Here is a 15,004-nt window from a genome sequence, read left to right as displayed (position 1 = left end):
AATAAGATACATATGGTCCATAATGGTGAATTAGTAAGAGAAAAGTGGTTCTTCACTATGACAGTTGTGAGGCACTAGAACAGGTTGCCCAAAATTGTGGGTGTCCCATCCCTCGAAGTGTTCAAGACCAAGTTTGATTTGGCTTTGAGCAACCTGGTCTAGTGGGTGGCATCTTTGCCCATGGCCATGAAATTGGAACTAGATATTAAAGTACCTTCTGGCCCAAACCATTCTAGGATTCTGTGAAAAGTACACACAGCACAGTCTTAACATTAGAAAATGTTGTGATTGTGTGTAGAGGACTGTTTAGATATTTGCACGTATATATTAACAACTTAGTGGCATCTAATGTTGTGGTTTATCTGTAGCATTGCTGATAATGACACTGAATGTAGAGTTCACTCACTGCTGGTTAATCTTGCTATTAAAAAAGCCAGTAAAACAATTGTGATGAGATTCAAACTACAGGAGTTTTGCCACTTTGTGACATTCTTGAATGTGGTATTGAAAAAGAAACCCCTAACCAAACAAAAACAAAAACAACAAAAAAAAAAAAAAGAAAAAAAAAGAACAAAAAGAATAGATATTTTGGCTAGCAAAGTTTTATTTTTAACATCAATATTTTTCAAGTCATTGCTCATTAACCACTATCCTACATTATGCTTCAGTAAAACCACAGTTAGATCAACTCTGAGGGATTTAAAAAATACATTTCATATCAATGTGTTCATACTAGCCAGTTACATTTTTTTTGACTTCACATCAATAACCATACTTAGCATTCAATCCTTTTGCTGCTATTAATAAGTATTCAGCTCTTTTGTGTACATCTTAGTGGTATATTTGGCAAACAGATACATGGTATTTTCGTGTCTCTAATAAGACTCTGTTTTGTTCTGACTGAAACAGTAATTGTCTCTTGGGAATACTAATAAATTCAATTATGCTCAAAATATGTTTCTAACTAAATATTCAGAAAAATGTTATTTCTAGCATGTTTGATTCAAAAAGTTTTATGTATTCCTGATTGGGATTGTGCATATTAGAATAACATAACTACTATCTGTATTGGAAACATTCTATCTTAAATATACCAGGATTTTGTCAAAATGAGATCATTGTTGCTAAGAAAGAGATGGTAAGTTTCAGATGAAAATAAATTTTTAATTTTGAAGAAAATGACCTCGAATTTGTCTGCTATAATTCATTAATGCAGCTGGCAAAATGAAAAATTTAGAAAACAGCAAAAGTCTCTGAAATTCTTTTATCTGCTCATTTATATTCTTAAATGTATTATACCTCCACATCCTACTCATTTGAAGGAACATGATAAAAATATCAGTAATTGAAGAGCAAGACCATGATGTTACAGAATTGATCAGTAATTCTCTCATGTTGGAAGTTTATAATCATGTGTTTCACCAGAAGCTAAAGAAAATCACCCTTCCCTCAGTACTCACGAAAAAAGCAGGAAAACATCTCTTTAGTAGAGAAGAACTTGCATTCAAATACCTGTTCCTAACTTGACACAAAACCTTTTTTTCATTACAAAATTCTTAACGCCTTCAATTATTTTAGGGTATACTTTCAATCATCTGCTTATACTTCTTGGTTACTTTTTTTTTTTTAATAAGATGTGTTGACTATTTGAATATGTCCAAAAATATTTTGTTGTCTATAATTCAAAGACAACATGCAAGTGTCAAAGGAAATGATATAATTTGGTATACAACAATCGAATATTCCTACACAGATAGTAAAATGGAGTTTCCTATGTCGCTTTTCTTTTTAGTTACTACACTATTTTGCTTAAGGGTCTCTTTTTGAAAATTTCACTTAGGAATTTTTGCTTTTTATAAATTACCTGATAGAAGCTCTTACTGTGATAACTAAAAGAACTAGAAATCATTTATCTGGCGGATAACCCAGCTGACAAACAGTAAACACTGAAAGTGTCTCCGCATAGAAAGAGATCTTTCTGATAATGTTCCAGACTTGAAAGAGCTATGACTTTATTTAACACAAAAGAATCCCTACCTTTTTCAAATATTCATATTTAAAAAAATATTGTAAGGTTCATCTAAAGAGTCACTGCATGTATGAACAAGATGCTCCTTACATCTTGTAGGAGCATTACTTTTTATTTTCCTTTGCCAGTAAAACCCCTCTGTTTTTAACCTATATGTAAGGTGCTAAACACCTTTTTTTTTTTCAAGGAAGACAATTCTTCTGTCACATAATAAGCACAGATAGGTTAACAGTCTTATATAAAATTACTTTAAATTCAATCCTATTTCATCTCAACCTTGAGGTTTAGCTGGCTAGTCTATATTTGCTGCTATTTGATATCTTCACACAAATCTATCTGCACCTCTCCCATCATATCATTACAGCAATGGTGAAGTGGTTACTATTTATATATCTGTGTAACAGACATAAAAGTTACCTGATATTAACACTCAATAAAAGAAGCAATCTAATGATGAACAATGAGTAGTAAGGGGAAACTAGTAAGTGGTGAAAATGCCAGAAAGATGCTGAATAAAGAAGTAAGAGTCTCTGTTTATATATTCTAAGAATGAAGCTTACAAACAAAACCAATATGTAGGTACTGCTAGCTTTCAGATAAACAACAATATTATTTGAATTGATTTTAAATATCTTATTTTAATATAGTTACAGTTCTATATAACATTATAAAATTAGGTTATCTTGGGAAATGAACTGAATTAATGTAGAGTTAAAACTTTCATTTTTCAAGAAGTTCCATTATTTTCCTCTATTTGACCACCACTGCTTATGCATTCAGAAGACCACGCAGTTATGCTTTGGCAAGGAATGCCTGGGAAGGTACTGAGATCATGGAAACTGTAATAGCAACTTCAAATGTAGTTGATCAAGGAAGTGATGCATTTTACTGCTTTGTTAAATTGAAAAAATATAACCACTTGAACTGAATACACTACGCACTCTCATTTTTCATGTTGCAGCTTTGTTAATTCTATGTTAATCCAGTTTGCCAAAATCAAGCTAAAAAAAGAAGATGGGATTAAAGACTCAGAATGAAGAATAAAGAAACCCAAATATCAGCACAGAAAATTTTCATGTGTTGTGTCAAAAGCTTTGAACTTCTTATCACTTCTCTAGGTACTTTTTGTTTTAAATAATAGTTATTTGAATGGGATAGTGAAACTGCTTGGTTCTTTAAGAACTCCTTCTTCAGTTAGTAAAACATTTAGATTATATTTCTTCAAAGGAATCACTCAGGTTTAAGATTCTTGCAAACATGTTTTTTCCCATCTCAAGATGTTAATTTTTTTTAATAAAACTTGCAAATCCTTCTTTTGTAGGACTTTACACTCCGCTCTCCAGCTTTGTTTATGAGACACAGATTGATTCACTTGAGGAGTATCAATAGTGAGCCAGCTCTACAAATGCCCTGGGTAGAATCTGCAGTGCCCACAGGGTTAGGCTGTAGCTGAACATTACTGCTGAGCAGCTTGGTGGCCTCTCAGTACTAGATTTAGGACTTAAAAGGAACAAATGTGAGAATAAATAATGTTGTGGATTGAGCCCTGGAGAGAACAATTGTCTTTAAGTGGACAATTGCATTGATTTCAGTGGAGTACTCATGAGCTGAAAATTAAACACCTTCTATTTTTCTTGGAAAACCGGGGACATAATGGATAATTGTGATGAACAAAAATGTTTCATCTCAACAAGTTTTCACTGGGTTATGATTCTACTTCTATTAATGATGGCAAAATTGACAGTGTGAGCACAAGCAGACCCCAAAGAATGAGTTCATCCTTTTGAATTATACTTTTCTCATTTATAGCAAACATTTTTGAAAAATTTTTATGACTTTTAACTCATTTTTTAGAATTTGTGCGGCACCGGCACAGATTCCTGTAAAACGTAAGTGGCAATAATGTTAGAAAATTGAATCCTGCTGTTTTCACATAAATTAAATACAGAGGTTCATTGCATGCTGTGAGATCTCCTGTAGTGATTTCTTAGTATCCTTTAGATCATTTTTCAGAGTTAATCTATGGGTAGTGTAAAAGATGTTATCATTTCTCCTGTTTCTATAAGGGGGCTTTAAAAACTGTCTGCTGTTTCTACTGAAGGAGAGGAAAACATTCTAAAAATATTACCTTAAATCTCTGGCAAGGTTGTGGTGTATTTGCTTCAGTATATGACATAATTTTGTTTCTAGGATCTATTCAGCCTTATAGCTTTTGTCTGTACTCTTTTTTCTTTACCCTCAAGAAAATGTCATTTACTAAAATAGAAGCTGATCGGGCTCATGTTAAACTCAGTAACAGAACTGCTGTTGAACTAAATAGGAGTGAGATCAGTCTCAGGCTGAACGACAGTGAGAACAATTATGGAAGTGATTATACAGAAAAGGGAGATTAAAATTAACAGCTAAACAATTAAATAGGAAATAAACTGAACAATACACACAAAATTAAAAAGGCCAGATGAAGAACACAAATAAAGGCTCTGGTTTCCAGAGACAGAGAAATAGATTAGAGGTGTAAATCCTTTTGCAGTTCAATGGAAGATGAGTGTCTGTCTGTTGGATTTTCTTTTAAATTCCTGGCCAAAACAAAACAATGTCAGCAAAAGAATTGGGCAAATATAAAGTCTACGGGCAGGAAACATCTCCCCCTCCACAAAAAACAAACAAAAAACCCTACAACAAACCAAAACAAAATGCTGAGTTTTGGGCAATGCCTGAAGAGCATAAAGGGCATGAATAAGGACCACGTCATCAACTACTATGCAAATATCAAGGACAGGTGCTATTTGGTAGCAGAGGGTCTAGTCCAAGTGGCTCTTGCCCAAAGAGAAAAACAGCTTTAGTGGTGATGTGGCCCACATGTTTTTCTTTCAGTCTGTTGCCTCAAAATTGGTTAAACAGAAAAAATGTAAAGTGACAAGTGAAGACAAAGCAGAAATAAATAACTAGACAGAAGGTTCATGCATCCTCTCCCTCTCCTTGCTTTACAATTAGAAGCAAGTCCTTCCTTTTAGATCTGCTCTCAGCCAGCTTTTAGAGTTTTAGCAAATTCCCCACCATCCCCTTCACCCTGCAGCCGGCTTCCATCCCTAGGAACCCATTCCATAACAGCTCACAACTATCTTTTCCTGCCTGTTCCTCAGTACAGTCTATCAGACTCTGTTTAATATGTTTTTCAGGATGTCTCTCCACTCTTACATTACCCTGCAATCCCCAGCCTGCAGAGGTTCAGTGTTTTCCTTGAAAAGGCAAAATGTGGACCGAGTTCCACCTTGCCTAGCTGTTCTCTCAGCATGGCAGTCATGAGACTGTAAAAAAACCAGTAAAAGGAAAAAAACTTGCCTTTCACATTGCTGCAAGACAGAGTCAAAAGTGTTTGTGACCCATAATTAAGAATAATACTAGTTGAAAACTCTTCAGTGCTTCTGAATATCTGGATGCATTTAAAGGTCACATTTTAAAATGCACCTTTGAGAAGATATAAGGTCTATAACATCCACAGTTGCCATGAATGTGCACGTTCTCAAGATGTTTGAAAAAAACACCAATTCTGGGTAGTCACACACACTGCAGTAGGGAGATGGGCTTTGTCAGTGGTCTGACAAATTGATATTTGTACTCTCTCCTTCTCTCTTTCTGTCTCTCCATCCCAGCCCACTGTTTGGTTTCTTCTTTCTGTACAAAGACTGTTTCTAAATGCCTACATCATGGCTGAGAGCAAGCAAGCAACCAACCAAGTGAAATCTGAGAGCCTGAGCACAGTCTGCAGTGTGAAAAAACCTTCATGCCTTTTTTTGCTTTATCCAAGCCAAAACACTGACCAGGCTCAGAGGGATCACCTGAAATCACAGAACATCTACATATAAACTATGCTAACTACTGAGATGAACAAGATAAAACATGCTTCATTTTAGCACCTATGTAAATTGCAAGACTTAGATCCTCTTATATTTCATGTGACACCTTTGCAGAACACTTTGTAGTGTAAAGGATATTGAAAGACAATCTCTATCTGCAGAACAGATATCTCCTAACAAAACATGAATCCTATATTCAAGTATTCAAGACAGATCATTTGCCCCTTCCCAGTCACTACAATGACACTCCCCAGGAGGAAGTCGTGCTACACATTGGAACTACCATGACCGAGGAGAAGAGCTGTTCTCTCTACTATGACCTAGTGAACCAGGCCTTTTTTTGTGGAACTACGGGTGAGTGCAGTGTGGAGTACTTAAAATATCTTCAGCCTCAACTTAATAATTGGGTTTACTTATTTGAGGAAGATGCATAACATAGAAGACTATGGTCGTACTCAGGACCATAGTAGTTTTTCATCCCACGGCAGTTACAACTTGAAAAGACATTACTCATCTTAAATGTAAATCATGAAATTCTCAGTGGAATGTATTACAGAAGTCTAAACGTTATGATCTTATCTAATATTCTCTCTATTTTGAGTATCTCTATTTAGTATGTCACCTTAAAGTCTATTCATAGGATATGTCACTAGCATTGCTAATTTTGAGTCTCTCTCTTCCATATAATGAATGCTTTCAAATATGCTTCCACTCGCTTGCATTTTTCCGGTTGGCATCACATCTCATTTCACACCCTTACTTCTAACTTCTTCCTTTTTTTTTTTTTTTTTTGCTATGATACCATGGTAATTCTGAGATTAAAAACAAAGATAAATCCTTCTCATTCTCTCTCTCATATCTGAAACACTTTGTACTGTGGCATACATATGCATGTAACAAAATATTGTATTGTTTTTTCTTGTTCTGTGCAACCAATAAAGTTGCTATTAAGTAAGACATGATCTAATGGTTCAATAATACAATGACCACTTTCTCAGAACTCACTGCTCTGGATCATTTGAATTCCATATAATTGGAGTTATAAAATATGATACCTAATCTCTAATTCTGACATGAAACTAAATTATGTTACATTTGCTCTTATGAGTTCTTACTGAGAAAACACAGAATTATTACGTATTTAAATATACTTGATTACTTTTCCATAGAAAATGGGCATGCCAAGGTAAAAATAAGTGTGTTTGGGAACCAATTACTCACTCTATCACTCTGTCACAGAGTCAACATTATATAATTTTAAAGACTAATGTAATCCCTTATCCAGCAAATTTTTGACTATATGCTTAAAGTGCTTTACTGACTCTTAACTAGATTTAACATTTGTTTCTATGTTTCAGCATAATGACTTATGGACCATATCCTCTTACACTGAGTGCCTTACAGAGTGGAAAGTTGTAGTACAACTTGTCAAATAAATCCTTTGAAACTTTCAGGTGTTACTGGTGTAATTTTGGATCCTTTTTCAGTGTCCTTGGAATACTACAGCATTAAGCATATGCCACATATAGACATAGTGTAGAAAAGCAAAAAAACAGCTGAGGTTGCAAAGCATTTCACCCTCCAAACAGCACTACAAACAACAATGCTCTAGAGGAAACAAATCCAACAGAGTTGAATGTAATACCTACAATTTGGAAATGATTTTTCCTGAATTTTTGAGTATAGAATAATAGAATGGCCTGAACTGTAAGATACCTTAAAGACCACCTATTTCCCATCCCCTTCCTGTGGCATGAACACCTTAGTCAACAGAAGTTCTAAGGACTTTCTATAAGTGTTGCCGGAAATTGTCAGAAACTTAAACAGGGACCATATATAATGTATCTAATTAAGTACACTAGCTATTGTGTATATACTGCTACCCTGGTGAGATCTAATCACTTCTGAAATACAGAAGACAACGAGGGTGATTACTTGGCTTAGGCAGGGGATAACACTAATGACAGCTTTATAGGTTTGCATGTGCTTATAAAACTTGAACGAATATTTTTACTTCCCTTCCAAAAAAAAATATCTCCCTTCATTTACATGGCTCTCTGTGTCTGAGATACAGTTGTTACACCTTGATGACTTGCCTCAGTGGCTTTTTATGATCATTCTCAAATGTAACTATTTTTTTTAAAGACTAATCCTCAGTCTGAAATCAAATGGGAATTTTAAACTAATCTCTCGTGGCTAGAATGACTAATCAAAACCATGCATTTCCAGGGAGATGGATGATGAAGAGAGATTTGTCCTGGCCTGATCCTATAAGCACTGGTATCTGTTAGCAGACCTTATGAAATCCCTAAGCATATTGCCTACATGGGAATTGGGATGTTTTTGACATGAAGCCAAATGTATACTTTGTACCCAGCACTTGGTGGCTGTTTTGAGGAGATGAGGAGAGAGAGAAGAGTTATTCAAAAGGTAAGTGGGTTTGCCTCTCATATTTATGAATTTCCCAGCATTAATTCAGAGTTTTCTAGATACAATAAAACTGAATTATCACAGTCAATGGTAGCCATGTAGAGATGATATCTAAGAGAAGCATAAGCTATCCCATTTAAAAAAAATACAGTTGGAGGAGAAATTTTGTAAGAATTTTTTTAATGAGTAAGAAGTTGGAAAAACCTTCCCTATCGACAACTACTGAAGGATTTGTTGCATCTATGACTGTAGCACTAATTGCTGATAGAGCTGGGATTCATAAGATATATCAGTAGCCATGCACAGGAAAACATAATCAGAAATGCTTCTGTACTGGACCAAAACCTGGAAAGCCAAGACTGGGAAGAAATCTCAGACTCTGCTCTGTTTATACAGGATTTAACTATGTAAAAAAAACCAAAAAAAAACCCCTCTGCTTAAGGCATGTGGTGATATTTCTCAATCAAAGTTTGGCTCTAGGACACAGCATTCTCTTCCAATCCTTTCTTTTATTGGTCACCTAACTCAAGTAGGTGTTTTACTCAGGTGCAGATCTATCCCTCTATGGCAGACAAACAGACCTAACATAATGTGACAGATACAAATTGGAATGAAAGAAAGAGATATGTAAGATTAGACAGAAGCAGCCCACAGTTAAATTTTGTTGCATTTAGGATATAAGAGTAGTGATTGCACTTTGAGAGGCAGATTAGAGAAAAATCAGACAGAAGAAATGTTTTAGCTCAGAGGCACAGGATTTTGGATGTTGGTTCATTTTTCAGAGTTAAGACTGAGATGTTTCACATGTAAAGAAGGACTCAAATTTAGTCTCATATAGTTACATTTGGTTGGAAATCTGTTTCCTAGAACAGCTAGATGCTGATAAGTACCTCTGGTTCCCACTTTCCTTCTGTTCAGCAGTGCATGGCTGCTTCCAGAGGAGGGTTGTAGCCCAGTCATATGGTGGCCTGCGGCCTGGCAGTGAACTCAGGAGCTCTGGATACAAGCCCCTCAAGGCTGAGGAGACACAGGACTTAAAAATTATGTCCCCTGCCTCTAGATCCTTCTGCAGTGGAGGATGAGAAAAGAATGGGGATTGACATCAACAGCTGGCTTCCTAATGACTCTTCTGCTCCATCAGAAGCTGTTTCACAAAAAAGGGCATAATTCCTGGCTAAAGAATGGATGATGTCTTCTTTTACTTCCTATTGGCCCCATTGTATTCATAGAATTATAGACCAGTTTGGGAGAGGTGAACAGGATCATCCTTTTCAAATCTTTAAGGCACCTCTTTCTACTAGCTGTATTGAGAATTAGAGCTCTAGTTGTAGGAAGACTGGATATTCTTTTCTTCTCCTTTCCTTTGCTGCTAAAGTTTAAGTGTCTGAAGTACAGCTGTGTCCAGGCCCAGCTAAGGAAGGTAAGACTTTCATCAGACAATCCTGTACATGCACCTATAGTATGTCTTCTAGTCCACCTTAGCACGTGCTATGGAATCTCCAGTGTTTTGAAATGGTCTAACTCAACAGGTCACATGGTGTTTCACTTCTGCAATGGTTCTAGCCAGTATGCAGGGATTCAGCTGACATATTGGGATGTATCTGCATCAACTAGCTTTAGGCATCCGACTTTCAGTAAACTTGGCTTTAGGCATCCAACTTGAAGTAAAATTTCTCTCTTGCTAGTCATTATCAGAAATTCAGGCTCCTAAAAACAAAAGGTGCTGTGAACCGCAACTTTCTAGAGAAATGAAGAAGAATCAAAATGATAGTGAAGGTAACTTCTAAGTCTGATATTTTTAGGCAACAAGTCAAGCAGAATCCTGAATTTTTTGAGAAGATATATGGGATAAATTTAGATGCTGTTTTGTACTGCTTCTGGAAAAAGTATCCTTGCAGTGAAGTTCTTGCCCTTTCCCTTTCTTTGAAAAGGCCTCTGCAAGTCAGAGTAAGTGCATATTACACTGAACAATTAAGACATTACAAGTTTCTAGGTGGACATATTTAATTTGGTTTCAGAGCTGCTTGTTTTGATTTAACTAGAATGTATTCTATATGGATGTAGGCTTGTGAGAATTTATAGCATAGCCTCAAAATAGTAGAAGAAGTCTGGAGAGTCAGCCAAAGAGGCTGACTAAAGAGATATAGACAAGCAGCAGTGATGTAGTTTAAAATAATATGGAATGTATAAAGAAAACACAGTAGCTTTACAGGTATTACAAGTTGTCATGCTATGAACACAACCTTTAGTAAATCATCGTCATAGGTATGATTTCAAAACAGGAATGTGTGTCTACCCTTTCAGTCTGAGATCAAATCCCAATGCACCTGAAGCTTTCAATAATAATAATAATAATAATAATAATAATATCAACAACAACAACAACCACCAGCCATCACAATAATGAAGCTTTGTGCATGTTTTAGAATTTGGTCCCAGAAAATATCCCAGGAAAGAACTATGAGAATCAGTGATTTAATGGAATGACACATCCAACTACTGAACTTTTCTGTTTGCATTCCTCACAGAGTTTCCTGTAAGACTGAATTCAACTAGAATTGAACTAGAATATATGGAATTACTTACTGTGCAAAGTGTCTCAAACGTCTTTTCGGAGACAAAGGATCCATCAAGACCAAAAAGAAAAATAGATGCATAAGAAAGCATTCCTCCAAGGATGATAAGGTTGTTCATGTAGGGACTGGACATCTTTATTAGTCTATGGACAAAAGGTAATAGTGCATTAAAGATGAAAAGATTACTGCTAGGCTACAAGAGCAATAAAGAAGAGCTTTTTGTAACCAGGTAAACAGATAACTCTTCTAGAACTCCATGAAATCTATAGGCATGCACAGTATTTGCTATTTTATAAAGTCTGGCGTTGTTTCAGGTTTTTAAATGCTTAGTAGAAAGACCCCCTCTTTTACTGATGGATTAATTAGCTAGAGTTAACATTATTAGCAGACAGTCAAACATAAACTAGAAAATTACACTTTTCAGACAGTATTAAAGAACTTAAATCCAGTCTGTTTCAATGTGAATATATTACCCAGTGATTTCAATTAAATAGTTCTAAAATACCATCTTTCCACAGTTTTACATTTTCCTTACATATACATGGAGATAGATACATACCCATGACTGATTCTATGAACATGACATTATGAAAGAATTTGTGATAGAAGTAACATGAATGTCTTACTTCTGATTTCTGTTTTTGATGTTAAAGAACAAGAAGGCACTGGCCATTATCATTCCTAGGATTGTGAGGGCAGAGAGGATGCTGTAGAGAGGCAGGGAGATTTTGCGCAGCTCCTCTTGTATAATTGTTTTGTCCTTTGGAGGCTCAAGACCTAGAATTGCATGAAGAAAAAAAAGGCTAAAGCTCAACCAGATGTAGAATTTCTGCAAGAAACTTTGCCTCACCTAAGTACTATACCTTGAATTAGCACACTTAGCAACGGTGAACCACATCAGTGACTTTGACAGACATATGTTAGTCACATTGATTGACATGAAGATTTGCATTTCTGGAGCAGGTAAATAGCCTCTTTGGAAGAAAAAACACAACAAAACCCCAGTGCAGAACCCCATACATGCTAACTAGCCTCATTTAAAAGTAAACAAACACTAAAATGCATACTATGAGTGTAAATTTTACCAGGAGGTTACGCTTTTCTGAGACAAGTGACAGAGCAATGAGTAGAAAACAGAAAGCATCGTTTCTGTGCATCTGTCATTGCCAGAGCAAATTCAAGCAGCCTGTCTGGAGATCAGCCTTAGTGTGGCATCCCTGGGACAGGGATTGATGGCCCTGGGGCTGAAAAGTGGTCCTGGGCTGTGGCCATGGTGGGGGAAGCCCTGGGAGGAGGGAAGGGAGGGTTGTTGGTGCCCTCAGGATTCTACAGAAGGGAGCAATATGGGAAAATGGATAGCAAAAATTTTATAGGGACAGATCCACTTTGCTAATCCCTGCAGATGTGGATTTGAATGTCTAAATTTAAAAACTATGTTTAAAGCTGTGTACTTCATCGACAGTCAGCTCCAACTAATTAAAAGCTTCTTGGTTTAATGAGGAGAATCACTTTCCTACAACTGCAATAAAGCTCTGCATCCCCGACTTCCCACACTCCATTTCACCTGCTTACTAATTTTTGTCCTTGGTGCAGGAGATTGGCAAAAGGCCTTTTGCATCAGTGTCTTCCTTCAGAAACAGATTTTTTGTGCCCTACAGTTCCTGAGCCAGTCCTTTTGCATCAGCTCTCCTTGGGGCTGTAAGGGCCACGGAGCCAAGCAACTCCATTCAGAGCACGACTGCAGAAGCAGAGCTGTGAGTACCTGACTAGCAGCTGCCATGGCTAAATTTTACATCCACTCTTCTGCCTTGCACTGAAAAGAATATTCAAGGATTTGCACAATAAAATAGCCTTACCCATAAGAGTTAAAATGAAACAATTCAGACCATGGAAACTTGCTATCCTTTGGTCTTTATGTCCAACTTTTCAGAAAAAAATTCCTTTAGGTGATCACAAAAAAGTGGCAGTGAAGGGACCATTTGTTGATTTGATATTGGAGAAAAATACCTGAGATTTTCCTCTTTCCCTCTACATTGCATGTGTTTACAGTCCATGGCAATTCATAAAATTAGACAAGTAACAAGCAAAAAACTCAATAAAACACATGCCTGATTTAAAAGAACTAACACTAAAAAAATAAAACCTCACCCTACTGTTTCTAAACTCTACAGAGTATATTAATGGATTGCATTTATTAAATGTAAACAAACAGTGAGTCTACAAAATGTATTTTCTTGTTTGTGCACTGGTCATTCAATCCTGTTGCTTCCTGTTGCTGTGGAATTTTTTGCAATGGTTTAAACAGGAACATTTTTACTACTCTCTATTTCAAATAGTTAAAGTTACTAGGCTTCTTATACTGACTGGAAGTCAGTGTCCTCCACATGGAATATCCAACTGTCTCAATGAAAGCCAAGATGAGTAAAAGGAAAAGATTCACTGAGAGTCACATAATACATCTTAAGAAAACCACAAGACAGGTTATGGGTGGAAAGACCACCTTCACATGTGGTCAGAATGACACCTAGCAGTCTTGTCCTGAAAAAGACTGTACAGAGACTTTTCCCCATCATATACTGTCCCTAAAGGTGAGGAGTTATGAACAAATGCTGTCTCCTGTAACTGGATTCATCCTGCATATATTCTCTGGAAATTAGTGGGAATGAATCAGTATTCACCTGCATCATTAGTTCCTCCTTGCAGCAAAAATAATCTGCTGGGTCCCAGACTTTGGCAACTGGGACAGATTCTTCACTCTTCATTTCCAAAGCCCCATTCTCCAGAGAGATGTGAGAAGTTTGTGTAGCTGTACTCTTTTAAGCCCAGCAAGGCATACCAAAAGGAAAGCTGGAAAGCTCCAGCAGATAGACAAGTAGTCATGAATTAGATCACTGCAATGAAACTCCACCTGTGTTCATGCAAAACTTGGGTGTTGGGACCTACTGGAGGTAGGTGTTGGAGAGTACAATAGTACAACAGCTTGATACTGATCCACCTCACCACTTCCAGGGGAAAACCACACAGAACTCATAAAGCTGACTTCACTTTTTCTCATTGAACTGCACCATAGCAGAGCTTAAGATTAAATCTTAAAAATAAGCTTTGAAAATAATGTGTATGCCTATATTCAGCAGGAGACACCCTTAAAACTCATTTCAGCTCACACCTGGCTGCCACAGCCATGGGCTCTGAAAAACATGGATATGTCTGCACTCCAACTTCTTGAGGGCAGAGGCCCCCATATTATCTTTGGAGCACCTTGGCATAAAAACCAGAAAGATACAGCAACAAAGGCTATATGTCTGCTGCGGACCTTGGGAGTGCTGCGGGTCTGAAAACCCTGTCTGGCCCTGTTTCACATCCCTCAGGTGAGATGAGCTGGGGGCATGGGAAATGGGGATGAAATAGAACATTATTCATTGGTGAAGAACCTTCTTCTTGAAATATCAAAGAACATTTGTGTACACATAAAAAATCTGATTTTGCCCTATCATTGGAATAAAAACCAAGTATACAATATCAAAACATTGCAATTTTCTGTTCAGAATTCTCCTGGTTTTTCAAGCACAGGTTAGTTCCCTTTTACTTTCTATAGTGTTTACTTTTCTACAGCTTTTTGATATTAAAAATCTTAAACCAGTTTTTTAAGAGCACACAGTCATAGAAACTACATACAGCTACCCATGCCACTCCTGTACCTCTTTCCATTTTTGTCTCCTACCTTGGAACCTGATGCTGTTGTTGATTATAACCAATTTGTCATCCACAGCATTGTATTCTCCCACCTTTACTTCCTTTTGTTCTGCAGAGAAACAAACAAGAGTGATTATTTATGGCAGTTCACATGTTCTCAATTATTTAACTGATTTTGTTTTCTTTTTTGACAGTATGTCAAAAGGAAAAGAAATATGAAAGAATAGGGCATGAATAATTAAATCAGAATGCCAGACAGCTAACATCATTAGAAGAAATATTTCTGGTTCTTGAAAGAAATGTAAAGTATTTTAAGAACTCGTTTACATAATCAGGAAACTGTTATTGGACAGTCATCTCCAGCTTAAAGATCACATAGTTTCTTACTGGCTCACACTATTCATGAAATTTTTACTGGG

At 36.5% G+C, this 15,004-nt stretch overlaps 1 protein-coding gene across 2 annotated transcripts in view; it reads right to left on the bottom strand.

Moving 5' to 3' along the window:
• The window catches only part of GABBR2 (gamma-aminobutyric acid type B receptor subunit 2), a 470,824-nt gene that overhangs the window by 149,524 nt on the left and 306,296 nt on the right, over positions 1–15,004 (bottom strand). For both annotated transcript variants that reach the window (XM_048289220.1, XM_048289221.1), the window contains exons 9-11: positions 14,614–14,694; positions 11,519–11,669; positions 10,903–11,035 (exon numbers count right to left, since the gene is read on the bottom strand). In XM_048289220.1, coding sequence (XP_048145177.1) covers positions 10,903–11,035; positions 11,519–11,669; positions 14,614–14,694 — 365 coding nt within the window. The remainder of the gene's footprint in view (positions 1–10,902; positions 11,036–11,518; positions 11,670–14,613; positions 14,695–15,004) is intronic.

The sequence above is a fragment of the Corvus hawaiiensis genome, chromosome 30 (assembly GCF_020740725.1).
Source record: "Corvus hawaiiensis isolate bCorHaw1 chromosome 30, bCorHaw1.pri.cur, whole genome shotgun sequence".
NCBI lineage: Eukaryota > Metazoa > Chordata > Aves > Passeriformes > Corvidae > Corvus > Corvus hawaiiensis.
Note: the sequence above shows the minus strand (reverse complement) of the source record. Positions and strands in the feature narration are given on the sequence as shown.